The sequence below is a fragment of the Apostichopus japonicus genome, chromosome 7, assembly GCF_037975245.1.
Source record: "Apostichopus japonicus isolate 1M-3 chromosome 7, ASM3797524v1, whole genome shotgun sequence".
Classification (NCBI taxonomy): Eukaryota; Metazoa; Echinodermata; class Holothuroidea; order Aspidochirotida; family Stichopodidae; genus Apostichopus; species Apostichopus japonicus.
Window position 1 is genome coordinate 12247937 of NC_092567.1, and position 15076 is coordinate 12263012.

The window sequence follows — 15076 nt, forward strand, 5'->3', positions numbered from 1 at the left end:
GAATAATTATGCGACGAATATGGTTAACGCTGGATTAACGTTCATTGTAAAGTCAAAACAATAGAGGGAAAAATGAGCAAATAAAACATGTATCTGTCAATAGTTTGCATCACGTGACACCGAAAGTGTTTTCAGTTCGTATTTTCTACAATGTGTTACAGCTTCCAAGTATCTTTATATCTCGTTCATCGTTCCGGACTTGTAAGAAAGTAATCTGGCTTTCAATTGCTTCTTTGGACAGGGTTTTCATTTTGATCTTCTTTGTCCAAACCAACAAATTTTTGTCTCCTCTTAATTCACTATAACTATCGCTCCCATCTCTCTCTCTCTCAAAAAAACAAAACGAGATCAAGTCTAACTGTTACTATAGCCCTACTACCAGCAAACTAACATGTTCCTAGACAATGGTACCATGGTAACCAGAGATGCCCGGATGCTACGGGAAGGGTACAGGAATCTATTATGATCGCGAATTATTTTTCGGAACAGTGATTTTCTATCACTATAGTTGTGTATATTTTCGCATTGGGGTCCCGAGATGTATCAAGTAGTTTTAAAACTTAATATCAGTAGTTTTTTTAGGGCTTCGTAGGCAATATATATCCGGGTCCAACAAAACCACTGACCATTTGTATTAAGCGAGCTCTTGAACGTGGGAACATTCACAGGGTAGCGCTTTCAGCACCCGCCCTGCCCCCCCCCCATCCCTTCCCCTTCCACCGCCCATATTTAACCTGGTGTTATCGGGACGGTTATTTATACTAGTTGATTAAATTATCGTTTTGGAAATAAGGAAACGCCAGCAAGAAAGACTCTGTCTATCGCATTTAAAACTTAAACTGTTAATAGTATTTCGCACTATTATATGCATTTATAATTAACGCCTAAACTGTTAATAGTTTTCCACTGAAGATAAAATAATCTAACGTTAACACAAGTTCCGTCAAAACAAAACAAAGCAGAACCCAGTCTAGCGTGGTCAAGAGAACCAACTAAACTAAGTATCCCCTTATATGTCAATAATAATTAATTCAGGGAATTTTTTTATTAAAGGAACGTCCGATAGTGACACGGCCTACCCAACATTTTACTTTTACACACAATTTTACGATTGGCTTCAAAGTTCTAGAGGAAGAAGGGAGAGGGGTGGGTCCAGCTGGGAATATATAAAACCCGTTTATGGATCAGTTTACCTTCAGAATGGAGTAAACTGGTCATTTTAACACCCTAAGAATGCTGCTCCCGTCACCATCTCTTGAACTCTCACCTTGCTATTGCATAATCACGTGAGTCAATGTCCAGTTTGATTTGTCTCCAACATTTGTGAATTATTAAGAAAAGCACATAATGAGAGCTGAGTGACCTGGATATGTTTCTGTAACGATTAAATTAATGTTAGAAAGGGATTGTCGAACTTCCATAATGATGAGAATGTTAAACTTTGCAGTATAATTGAAAATGGCTACTCAGCTAGACGGGATCAGCTTATAAACAGAACGGAACATTTCCCCGCATCGCACCAATGTGTGATAGTACATTGGGTTGCATTGATTGAGTCATCGTGATATCAAGGGGTGGTCCCCTGAATAGGTTCATTTGAAGGTTACCGGCAGGGGAGAGGATGGGGTGTGGAGATAAGTGAACTGATTATTGTACAGTAATCCTGTTTTACACAAAAATCTTTTTTCATAAATTGGGAAAGGATTATTTCCGTGGGCTATGAGTCAATATGTGTTGACATATGCTATTCATTTTGTTATTTATATACTTATTTGCAATATTTCAAGCAAACGGTAGAAATTTGTATAGAATCCAACCTTCACGAATTGGTCCCTTCAACCACGGAATTAACGCAACCACGGCATTATAGTAACAATGGTTTCATGGATTTAGCCTCCATGTGTACATATCATGTTTAGTACTAAAATATTCGCAGGATGCACCGGTTAGAAATCACAAAAATGATAGCTAAAATAATAATAAACAGGACAAAGATTGTCTATACATTTGAAAACATGCAAAATAAATTTAAAAAGGAGGGAAATTATGTTTATAGTATCATTAATCCATTATGTTTGAGATAACACTTACTATATGGCTGTTTATGATGAATATTTACAACAATCAAATTGTCATGCATTGTCTTTGTTACTGTGTAATCTTATACATATTCATTACTTATACTTTCCCTCTTGTTTAGGGATTCAATGGGGGCAGTTACCAGTTGAGCTTGGCGAAATTCAACCTGGAAATGTCCAAGTAACTGTAAGTCAATAGAGCTGAATCCTCTCTACCTTAGTGTTAACTTTGTATTTGTGATTGTGTCTGTTACTTTCAATTGTAAAATCTTAATTTATTAAAATAAATCTCCATCATTAACCACATATTTTATTCCTATATCTGTAATTTTCCAGTCTTATCTGGTAACTAATATTTATGTGCTTCAACTGTTATTGGTTTTATTATATTTGTTAATAAGCAAGCTCATCCCTGATTAAATGTATGAAGATGAGTTATAATTTCCTTCCATTAACATAAATAAGAGTATTTGTTCATTATTGCAATCATGTTAGATGTACACAATCTTCCTCTCCGCTGCTTAGGTGTAAGAAGGCCATAACTTCAAAAAGATACATTTATGTATCTGCTAAAAGAAGAGTTATTACTAAAACGGTTATTATAACGATTAGTATGATTCCACCCTTCCTCATTATGTTATTAATTTTAACGAAAAAAAAGAGAGATTATCGTGAGTCCTCCTTCAATACTAACAGGGACAAAAACTGTCAGTAAACATTTGAAAGTTTAATAACGACTACGTGCGATATGGTGACGTCACTCCATTGATAATACACAGATAATAATAGAATATGTGGGGAAAAAAAGAGATTAAATCTGAGCAAGGTCATGGCTCGTCAGCTGTTTTGCATCTGTGACCTAATATGGGAAGTAAAATGGAATATTAAAAAGATGTGATGTGGTATCAGGAAGGGGAGAAATGAAATATAGATTCACGAATTAACAAATAGAAGAAATGTCAAGGTCAACGGGTCACGATACTGTTTTCTAAAACACAATCATGTTAAAGAGCATTATCTTGTTTCATTTGTTTCCTCCAAATTCGTTTTGTGTAACAAATTATCTCCTTTTACACACTGTAAAAAATGTCTGTGATATAACAGCTTTACACCGTTCATCTACTAAAATTAATCATGTTGTTAAAAAAAATTGTTGTCCATTTACAAAATGTATTGTAACAACATTTTCTGTATATGGGAACAAAATCTTCATAACAATACATCAACTGCTGTGTCGGAACAAAAGCATCAGGCTCGATCCAAGTTTTCATTATGCGGTCGAAGTGATCGCGAAAACGTTACACCAAATCTTGCATCATAAAACGAGAACCGTATTTTACATGCTGTTGGAATGATAGAAAGTAGCATATACGTTTAGTCTTACGCAATCAACGAGTTTTTTCGAAGTAGTAAAGTTAACAACTGTGTCGCAAAGTTGTAGATGACCTTTGTACACTACTTACAGTTGAATGACGCTGAGCGCGCACACCGAAGGGCCGAAACCGCTGTAATTACGGTAAGTTATGATTTCAAAGCTTTCAGTCCTTTTTAATCTAACATGAGTGCAACTATAGTGAATTGAGTCATATGAAACTGTTACTTTTTACGTAAGCATTTATTAAACGTTCGTTCGTTTGTTGGTTTGTTTGTTTTGAAATAAGCGGCAAAGCAAGTAGGCTAGGCCGACAGCACAGCTCTCTGTCGGTCCATTGTGTTCATTCTAGCACAAGATGCTATGGCAGTTCTTTGTTAGGCGAGCATATACGATGGCTTACTTCTAGCATATCGTCGTAGCTGTTTTGACAGTCATACCAAACCTAAGCTTACATTCATTCTTTCGCGGTATCGTTTCTATTGGCTATGATATAACGCAGCCTAGACACAGGTCTCCAATCAGTGTCTATGCTTTACTATACATAGATTCTCTAAGGAAACTTCTTGATATCACTTTTACTGTTTAGTTTGAAGCCCCCCGATCGGCTTACACTAAATCTTGGGGGAGTCGTGCAGTCCCCTGTCCTGAATCTTGGGGGAGTCGTGCAGTCCCCTATGGCACGCCAAATGGTAAAATTCAGAAATGAACAATCTAGGCTAGGTTTATGGTTAACAAACTCTGGTCTATCACTAAAATAGATCCTCGATCAATAAAATAGGTTTTTTTGTCTGATAAATCACGTTTTTCCAGTGATAAATCAGAATTTTACTATTACAACTTGTTTTGTTTTTCTCGCTGAATTTTGAAAACTAATTATTGGTCGGTAAAACCACTTGTTATTCCTTGTTCAATTCTGAAGGATGCTACTGCATGCAATGGGGAAACCCTGTGTGTACTATGTGCCTGTCATTTGATGCCTTGGCGTATAAACACGATATCACAAGAACCAAAGATGTTTGAACTCGAAATTTAGTATTTATAGGTATGTTTGAGTGGGAGAGGGCTTATGTGGAAGTTAACTATACAAAAAATTCCTGAAGGAAATTTCTTTGTAAAGGGAAAATGTGAGTATTGCGAGCTAGAAAAAAATTACAGGCAAAGTCTACCTCCTAGCCCTCCTCCCCCCCCCCCCCACCCATCCAGAACTCCCTGAGCTGCTATTTGCCCCTAGCCTACTTTAAATATCATGAACAGTTGATGTATGCACTGTTGTATGCTATACTAACCTGATCTTAGCATGAATGTGTTGATTGTGGGTGTTATGAATTATGCTAAACTGTAACCTACTTACAGTATTAACTGATAAGATTTGTCATCTGTCAATATATATGTAACCAATAGTGTTTGTTTTCCTTTCATAGGATAGGCTTCGGCTAAACCTGAGATGGAATAGTCAGGGGCACCGGATTTGTAATGTATTGTTGGAGAGGCTGACCCATTTCCGAAATGTTTTAATTTCCATATGTTTTTACTCTCTTGCAGATGGATACTTGTTCATGTGGTGTTCACTCTGATACTGCAGCTAGAAAGATGTGTCACTACAGGCTTCATCAAAATCAACCAAATTTTCAATTTACGTGTCATGAAGAAAGTGCAACAGAATTTTTGTAAGTTATTCAGACTATAATAAGACTATGATTGGTCTCACATATCTATGCACTAGATCATCGGGTTTCACTTTTTTCGTGGTAAAGTGCGTCACGGTGACCACTGGATTCATCCAGAGTGCAAGAGTTTCACTTGCAGGCTACTCTTGCATAATTTCTGAAAGAAATTGCTTTTAAAATTATAATCCATGGATCTTTATACTTTAAGATATTCAAGGGCATAGGAACCGGGGGACTGGGGGGCGCCAGCCCCCCCAGTGAAAAATATGGAGGGGTGGAAGTATCATTCCGCCCCCGCTTCGCAAGTCAGAAAACCCCTTTTTCATTTCCAAATGAGAAAAAAATCTCATTTGGAGCACCAAATTGCATCTAAGGTCAGGTGAAAATGCAAAATTATATACAAAATCGAGTGGGTGGGTTGAAGTGTGCTATATTGCACCAAATTGCATCTGAGGCCACCTTGAAATGCAAAAAAATTCCAAAGGAATTAGACCCCTCCCCCAGGCCGGCCATCAGTCTTCAGCCCCCCACTCAAAAGTACCTTCCTACGCCACTGAAGATATTAATAAAAAATGCTTTTGTTTTTATGTAACAGGTTGCAATCCATTTCTTAGAAACAGAATGGCAATAACAGTTGATCGGGAACCTCTGCTGTATCCTACATCCATTATTGCTGCGTTGAAGATGTTGTTCATGAGCTATTATGTGTTCAACATATGCTATCCCACAGAGGTTCAAGCAACCATGGAATACATACAGAGGTACAGTTTAAACCTAGTTTCTTAACAGATTAACAAAGGAGGTGCATTCAAACTACAGTTCCTCCATTTTGTTGAGATCCTGCAAGAAGAGCTGCAAAGTCATGTTCAGTTTGTTCAGTAATAGCTTTATGTCAGTGTCAATGCCAACAAATGTTGTGCATGGTTGCAACATTAAATGTTTTCATTAAACTACTAGTGCACCTGTCACGGCATGCAAATTACAACAGTTTATACATAATAAAACGGATAAAAACTTTTACTTATATACATATAAATATATATATATATATATATATATATATATATATATATATATATATTAATATATAAATTTTATGTGAAGTTTTACTAATTTTGGGGATACTTTTACCAAAATTAAATAAATTTAGTTTTTAAGCACTAGGATGTTTTTGGTAAACAAGGATAGATTTGACTCATGAAACTTTTTTCAAATTATTCCCTACAGAATACTGTTCGAGATTGATCCAGGGAGAGGGTCTAGGGCAAAGAAATCTTACAGATGGTGTATAAATCCGAAAGTAACTTCTCTTTATGAGCGGATGAAGGAAAGTAGAGAGTGAGATATGCAGTGAATGTGGCCAAAAGTATTAAACTACTTGGTTTAACTGCATTTAATTTTGTTTTGTTTAATGCCGTATATTTTTTGTTTAATGATACCTCCATTTCAAAAGCACTGACTCTGTGAACTATTCTGCTATAAATCACTAAATTTTACAGATTCATGTTACAATGTAACTTAAAGTTGATTTTTAAAATACTTAATAAACAGTAAGGTAATCTGCTTGCTTCAGAAGTATTTTAACCAAACATTGTATTTTCTTAAATACAAAATATGATTCTGTACAGAACAACCACATAGCTTTTTCAGTACAAGTTGGATGTAACTATATAAAAATATCCAAATTTGAGCACTGTCAAGTAGATTTTCTGATTGTTCTATAAATTGGAAAGGGTTCATTTTACCAAAAAAATATCCCAGTGTGCCTGAGCATTTCAATAGAAGTTTCATCACTTTGACATTGACCAACAATCTAACTGTTTTCTTTTTTTCTTTCTATTGATTTGGGAGTTGGTCTGATAGCAGTAAAGCTTATATTATTTCCAAGAGTAGCAACTGTACTCATTCGAAACAAAGTATTTTTACTAGAAGAAATCCTTTTAAGTACTCTAAGCATATAAATAGTATTTGAGTTTCACACTGTTAATAGCTTTTTGTTTCAGGTTCAGTTTCAATGCAACTTAAGTGGTTTCCAGGTTCATGTTATTGTTTTGTTTCTTATTTCTTTAGTATGTCATAGAGTAGTATTTTTTAGTCGTTGCTCTTTCATTCTAGACACTATCTCTTTGTAAGAGTGCTAATTACAATGGACAGCAGTATCCTTGGTAGGTTCATAAGGTAAATTAACCCCTTGCTATTCAGCATTTATCAATCTTGCTTAAATAGTATTTTACCTTTGGAAGTCTAATATCATCAGGAAAGTCCAGATTAATGTGCTGAGATAGCTTAGTAGTAGTATGATAATATCACTGTTTTTCAACGCACTGGTAGACAAATTCACACTTTATCCCTGTTTTGGAATGATATCTAAACTGTCCATGTTAGTGTAATATATTGTTACATTGTTGTTTGCAGTGCTAATTCCACATTTGCTGTATATGATGTTATCCTAAAAGTCTAAAACACCTGTCAAGATTGCATGTTGGTAAATAAAGATATGTGTGTTTGGTAAATTTGACTCTCTCAATGTGTTCCTCTTGGTATAACGTTTATTTTTCATCTAAATCTCTTTCATGTACAACAAATTCCTCTCCACATAGGATTCGCCCAGGATCACAAATTACTTTACCCATATATAGCAGCTTCATTTGAATACATAATTTTTACTTTCAACCACAACTTTTTAGCGTGTATACAAACTGTTATTTGGTAAATTAACGGAAACATTCTGTCTAGAAACGAAAAAAGTTCGACCAATATACAAAAAGTATTTTGAATGTTACATCACTTTTTCCATGTTGCCACATAAAATTCTACCTGAATAAATAGAAATGAATCTGTTCCTACACAAACCGTAGTTGTGCATTTACAGTTGCTGTTGTACACTGATGAAAAAACAGATGGAAACTAATTGACAGCTTTTCTTTTGTAAATATACAGAGAAATTTTTTACAGTGCATAACATCAATAATTAGGGGAGTAAAGTATACACACAGAGCAAGTGAATTCCTTCGTTGAAGTTTAGAAGAATGTTAATGTGCAATTCATGTGTAGACCTACCTACGAGAACAACAAGGGCATTGGAGAGGGCGCCGCCATGAATTATGTGCTCAAAGAGGGCAACTTGACACCGGTCGTTAGCTTGTTACCCGTGTCTTGGTGTTTTATATATTTATTTTGGCTGATGGTATTGCAGGGGCCGGGGGGGGGGGGGGGGGTTGTCTAGGTATAACTTCCCCATTGTTTTACTGATAAGAATTTTGCTCAACTTATTATTTATGTAACAAATGTACCTATATATATATATATATATATATATATATATATATATATATATATATATATATTTCATCTTTGTATTACAGCTCATTGCTGGCGTCGCCAATCAGCAGCAGTACTGTGACGTCATTTACTCAATCCTCAAAACGATGGCAGTCATTTCAGTGAGAAAGGATCTAAGAAAGAGTTTAGGTTGTAAACTGTTAATATCTTCCATATAATACAAACAGTGCCAGATAGAGCTCCAGTATAATACACATGCAACTAGTCTAGTATGATTGTGACGTCATCAAATGCCTATATTCTCAAGACAACGACATTGTGACATTGAAGACTGTAACTTTTACATTCATTGTGAATGGATCATGTAGAGAGATTAAATTGTACAATAATATTAATTATTCAATATACAATAAAGAAGTGGATTTAACTATGAAATTTACATTTTGTTTAAAGCATTACTTTATTCGGAGTTTTAGTCTTTTACATGTTATAGTACAATAGAAAGGAATGTTACTAAAGTGTCTTCAACTTTTCTGTTTTTTTTAGATATTCACCTTAAAATATGCTAAATGTCTGGAATACTCCTTGAATGCTAAATTGATGATGACGTCAGCCCCTTGACGTCAGGCCTAAATATTCATGTTAATAATGTGTTTGATACAATTTAATAACTCAACAAAATCAAGTTTTGTAACTGTTCTAAAACCAAAGCATATTTAGATTTGTACTTCAATGTTAACTTGTTATTTGAGGCCATAAAAATCTTCTCACCCCATTGGGTTTTGTCTTACATCTGAGGAACTGACAAAACTATCTCCGTATTATATTATATTACATTATATAGTCCAGTTACCTTTACTGATGCACTCAGCTGTTTAAAGTAATATGTCTCAAAATTAAACAAAATGTTATAGTGAAAGCAGCCTAGACTGAAAGCCAGTGGTGTACAACATAACAACATTCATGTTGTGTTTAAAGTTATCCTTTAAAATGCTACATGTTCAACTACTTAGTTTTGTACGCTAAAGTGTTCAAATGTAATTTGTTAGGTTTGGTTAGTCACATTGCTGTCGTTCGGGGGACTAGAGGGTGAGTGATGGGGGAAAATGTTATCCTGTGACCATTTGTTAATTTGATGTATAAATAACGTTTGTAATGAGTTCACTGTACACTATATATCTCTTATTAAGAGACAGCGACCTCATCTTCGCCACCAACTGAAATAGTCTGGTGACGTCACTGACACTTCAATAACTTCATCTATCAATACTTTTATATTATTATTGTATTATTATTATTATTATCATTATTATTTTAAGCTTCGCTTTATAATTGTTTAATTGATATGATCTGTTTGTTTCAAATCATCATTTTAATAGTTAAGTTTATTATCAATTTTACGGAATATCCTATTTGTTGTATTAACTGATCCAATCAGCGCACGGAAAATATAACATGAACGCTCAAAATAGTTCACCGATAAACAAACATACACAAGTTTATATTTAGTGTTTACGCTAACTCTTCGAAAATAACAGTCAAGTTCAGGGCGATCATGCGCAGTCAGTTAAATTTCTCCAGGTATGATGAAATGACGTCAATATAATATTTATAACATTACTACAGAAATTAATCAGATAGACAAGTTCCCATTATTGTTAGCGCTTTTAATGGAATTCATATTGTTATTTTTCATTTGGTTACTTTAAATTTTTGCTACATTTTGAAAACTGTCTGTGGAAGTGTTCTTTACGTTTTGACTCAAAAGAGACTGTAACGTCGATAACCTTAACAAGTTTGTAACAAAAGTGAACTTGAAGCAAACAGGTGTGATGTCATAGCAGGTGTGATGTCAGATGATGTCAAGTGTGATGTCACTGACAGCAAAATGTTATTTTTTTTCTTCATGTTTTCACTTCCTTGGTTTGACTTTGGGTAGGAAAAGATCCCAACTATTGTCACATATATGTGACAATGACGATACATAGTTTAGTACATACCAATTTTGAAAAAGAAAATTAGACTTCCCCCTTATCGAAGGCAAAAGGAACCTATGCGATATTGAAGTCGTGTGTCTGGGTGTGCTTCTGTGACACTTGCTTGGGTCCGCGATAACTCAACAACGGAGTATTGGATATTTCTCATACTTGCTAAATGTAGATGTATTTTAGTAAAGAAGGTGTGCCCTATTTTATTATCGCTGACTTTAAGAATATTAATGAGGTTATGCACTCTTGGACCCGAACTTGTGGGCCCCAATATTTTTGGGACCGTTTAAGCGGAAAGTTCTATGGGGCCCAATTTTTGGGAATGGCCAACATTTTATATTGCAATAACTCCACAACCTTCAAGTACATCAGGTTGTATCCAAACTTGGAATATTGTTGTTGGTTAATAGCTGGTACATGTGGGCATAAATATTATGATACAGTATTGGGTGATGACGTAAAACACTTTAATATTCCACTAATCAAGGAACAATAGTGACCGTTGGAATCTTGTTGATATTTTATCGTCTTCATTTACCTTCCGTTGTTATTAAAGTCATAAATAATGCCTTACCTTTAAGACAATACAATTACGTGAGCACTCATAATTTATCAAGATCGAATAAGATAATAACGCTGATAATGTTCTATACATTAAGTTAACATTTAAGACAATTGTATGCTCTCTGTATTTAATCTTCGTTTTTAAAATTTCCTTCAAGTTTTTATTTTACTGCATCTTTTAAACTTGTTTGTGAGATTAACGGAGAATCAAACCCAACGATCATGTTAATATTATGTGATAGGTAAGCTATTGATCATTTTCATATTATGTGATAGGTAAGTTATCGATCATTTTCATATTACATAATAGGAAAGCTATCGATCATTTTAATATAATGTGCTAGGTAAGCTATCGATCATTTTAATATAATGTGATTGGTGAGCTATCGATCATTTTAATATTATGTGATTTGTAAGCTATCGATCATTTTAATATTATGTGATAGGTAAGCTATCGATCATTTTAATATTATGTGATTGGTGAGCTATCGATCAATTTAATATTACATGGTAGGTAAGCTATCGATCATTTTAATATTATGTGATTGGTAAGCTATCGATCATTTTAATATAATGTGATTTGTAAGCTATCGATCATTTTAATACAATGTGATAGGTAAGCTATCGATCATTGTAATATTATGTGATAGGTATGCTATCGATCATTTTAATATTACATGGTAGGTAAGCTATCGATCATTTTAATATTATGTGATTGGTAAGCTATCGATTATTTTAATATTATGTGATAGGTTAGCTATCGACAAGCAATTCACTTTAGGGCACTTTACGCATTTGAGAAAAGAATTACATTTGAACTTAGAGATACCGTTTCTATACAAGACTCGTATATTTGAATAAGTTTTGAAATATTACAATTTGCCTTTATTAATTGCTCCATGTACAGTCTTGTTTTATATGGTATATAAGCAGAACTTAAAACAGTTATTGTTTTAGCGTTACATAATTTTGGCGTAGTAAGCTGACAAGTAATCCTTAAATACAAAGATCGGCTCTGTATTGTATATACACTTCATTTTATTCTTTCATTGTTATTGTAATGCGCCTTATAAATCATTATACTGGTTTCATTGTATTTCAGATCTTTATAATCTTTATTCTCCGATATTTTCCTTCGATTTAGAATAATTCTAAGACTACATCTAATACTTTCTCTAATTATTGTTATATTTAGTCATTCATTGTTACATTGCATTCTACTTCATCCATATGTTAATTATATTTTCTTTCAAGATTTACTTGTTTTCTTTCTTTCCTCCTTTTTCTATATTATGAATCAATCTTTGATATTAATCACGCGTAATACAGTGAAGAATAATATTAGAAGAATATTGTTAAATGTTATCATAATAACAATGACTAGCTGTCTACCGTTATACCATTGATTGTGATACACAAAATCAAATTAAACATTGTCTTATAGACATTATTTAATAACAATCACATGTTTGGTTTTTTAATCCAGTTCTTTGTTCCATAATTATGATCGGAAATGATGTTTCTTTGAAGACAATAGGAACACGTGACTTTTATTGCTACTTAATGATGCTGATTGATGATTTATGAATATTCATGATCTCTTCATTGTAATTCAGTTTTTGTCATATTTGCTTTAACCCAATCGGATATTATGAAGCTATAAAGTTTACCAGTATAACCCAAGCCCTGTCACGCAAAATTTAATATATTAACATAACTACAAACACAGATTAACACATAAATATGGAAGTAATCACTGCGTTGCGGTATCTGTTTATGATATTACATTCCAAGGATATAATTATCCCTTTATTTTGTAATTGTTCTTGGTATCTTTCGTATTTATCTATGCTTGTACAAATGCTTGTACACAAGTATTAAAACCAAACACACTTGTTCCCTTTGAGGCGATCCTGGTCTCTCTTTGTGATACAATTACAACCGATTCATCCCATTTATATGTTTCTACATCATTAGTTCATATCATAGAAACTAATAATGAAGTTATTGATATGTATTGGTATTGTAATGTCAATGGAAGCAATAAAAGAAAACTAATCAGAGATATATTGTCAACAGTGTTATCTCTGTGTAACATGTAGTCTATGTACTAACTTGTAATATCAACCTCTTACTCTGTTATGTCCTGCATCAAGGTCACACAGAAGGTTATGGCTAAACAGTAACTCTCAAAACAGGTGAGGCTGGTATAGTTGTGGTCGAGAAGACATTCTTCTTTTCCTGATCAAAGTGTCGCTATCGCTCTATGTGCCGTAAATTTAAGCTTTCTCTTCAAGTTCATCCCAAACTTTTCTAGAAACAAATGTTGTTCCCCCCTGACCTCAGATGACCTACAGAAATTTCGCGAAACCGGTAGATACTATGTACAAACTAGGTATGCTTCTGGCCTAGTGACGTAAGTTCAAATATAATTTGATTTCATTCAAACCAAACTAGAATCTGTTAAGAACTGTTTATCTGCTCCAAAGACTTGTTTTTATCTGTAATTCAAAGGCAGAATATTTGGTGTCTCACAACTTAATGTATGATTCTGTATCGTTTTATTTCTATGACTGAGTAAATGGCTAATGTTATCCTTCATGGTGTGACATTGTGGTCTGCAGTGCATGAGATATATCTTCTCGTCAACAGCGCAGTTTATGGTATATCGCCAGCTGACATATTGTGGCAATTCATCCTAAGCAAGCGTTAGTATCAGATTGATGAAAAGTTCAGTGATAGGGTAATGATTGTTCCTAGTTAATTTTGTATGTGTTTAATTAGTCAACGTACTGATAATGATCATTAAATTAATAAACAAATACAACAGAACAAACATCAAAGTTCAAGGTTGACAGAACGAAAGGTTCTCTTTATTTGCACAACGATAAGGAGTATTTGGTTGTATAACGAGAACATTTCACTGGAAAACTGGATGATATTATTTTACGTCAGTGTTTAATAAAACCACCTACTGATAATAAACACGTACATTAAAAACACGAACTTAAGTTTAAGTTTAGCACAAGTGAAATTTAGTTGATTGGCTGGGAAGTGGATGGGGTTGGGCAAGGGCGGCGGAAGCACTTTTTAATCTGGGGGGGGGGGCACCGACGTCGAAGGGCACTTTGCAGAAATTCGATTGGACTGATGCAGCCTGATATTTAGTACCCTTTATAACTCTTATTGTATTATTTTATTTGCGTATACACATCACTCCATCAACCCCCCCCCCCCCCTCAGTGGCGGAGCTAGGGGTAATGGTCAGGAGGCGAGAATGGTCTGTAGGCCGGGGGCGCTTTCGACACTATCTAAGCGGAGCGCCACCACAGGTTGGCGCGGAGCGTTCAGAATTTTTTTGAGTAAAGATACTCCCTAGATCGCCGGAAATGACCCTTTCCGGGCCTTGCTAATTTGCAGATAAACGAAGAATAAATAGGTGTCGTCGCCATTTGGTCAGAAAATTACACCAACAAAATGTGACAAATGTCAATAGGTATTTGAGAGCGCAATAAAATAGTCAATAATCGCGAATAATTAAAAAGTGGTAAAAAGGTTAAAAGGGCGCCAGCAGTCATTTTGAGTCCGCCACGGGGGTATCCGCCCCCTCTGACTGTATGGACGCTCCGCCACTGCCCCCCCCCCCCCAGGAAAAAATGCATACTAGCACTGCGATATCCAATGTGCAAATTGAAAACAAGGAACAAGTTTACTTTCGAGACAAAATGAGGTGAAATCATTATAAAGTCCAAGTCCATACACACGCGATCGATACATGCATGAAAGCAAATGAAATATGTCAAAGTACGAAAGGATGGGGTATTAAAACTAAACTCATTATTCATAGTAGGCTATAAATGGCTTCTGCTTATTACAAAGTCACAATGTAATATAGCAATGTATTTTTGGAAATGTATTAGGATTTTTCTGACAAATTGAATATGCATAATGGCACTCACCAGAATGCTAGAAGCCTTGTGGTAGTAAACATTTGAGTTTGACCCACAGAAATTCATTATTACTTCTAAATTAGGATTAGATCTCTTACTGAAATATCGCTGACCTCATAAGGTAATCAAGAGTACATTTTTTTAGGTAGAACAAAGGCACATTTTTATCCTG

The 15076-nt window shown here is 34.6% G+C and overlaps 1 protein-coding gene across 1 annotated transcript in view; it reads left to right on the forward strand.

Annotated features, from left to right (window-relative positions):
- The window catches only part of LOC139970060 (uncharacterized), a 128616-nt gene extending 117235 nt beyond the window's left edge, over positions 1-11381 (forward strand). The window contains exons 9-10 of the mRNA XM_071975692.1: positions 2201-2265; positions 8486-11381. Coding sequence (XP_071831793.1) covers positions 2201-2263 — 63 coding nt within the window. The 3' untranslated portion in view covers positions 2264-2265; positions 8486-11381. The remainder of the gene's footprint in view (positions 1-2200; positions 2266-8485) is intronic.
- The last annotated feature ends 3695 nt before the right edge of the window (positions 11382-15076 follow it).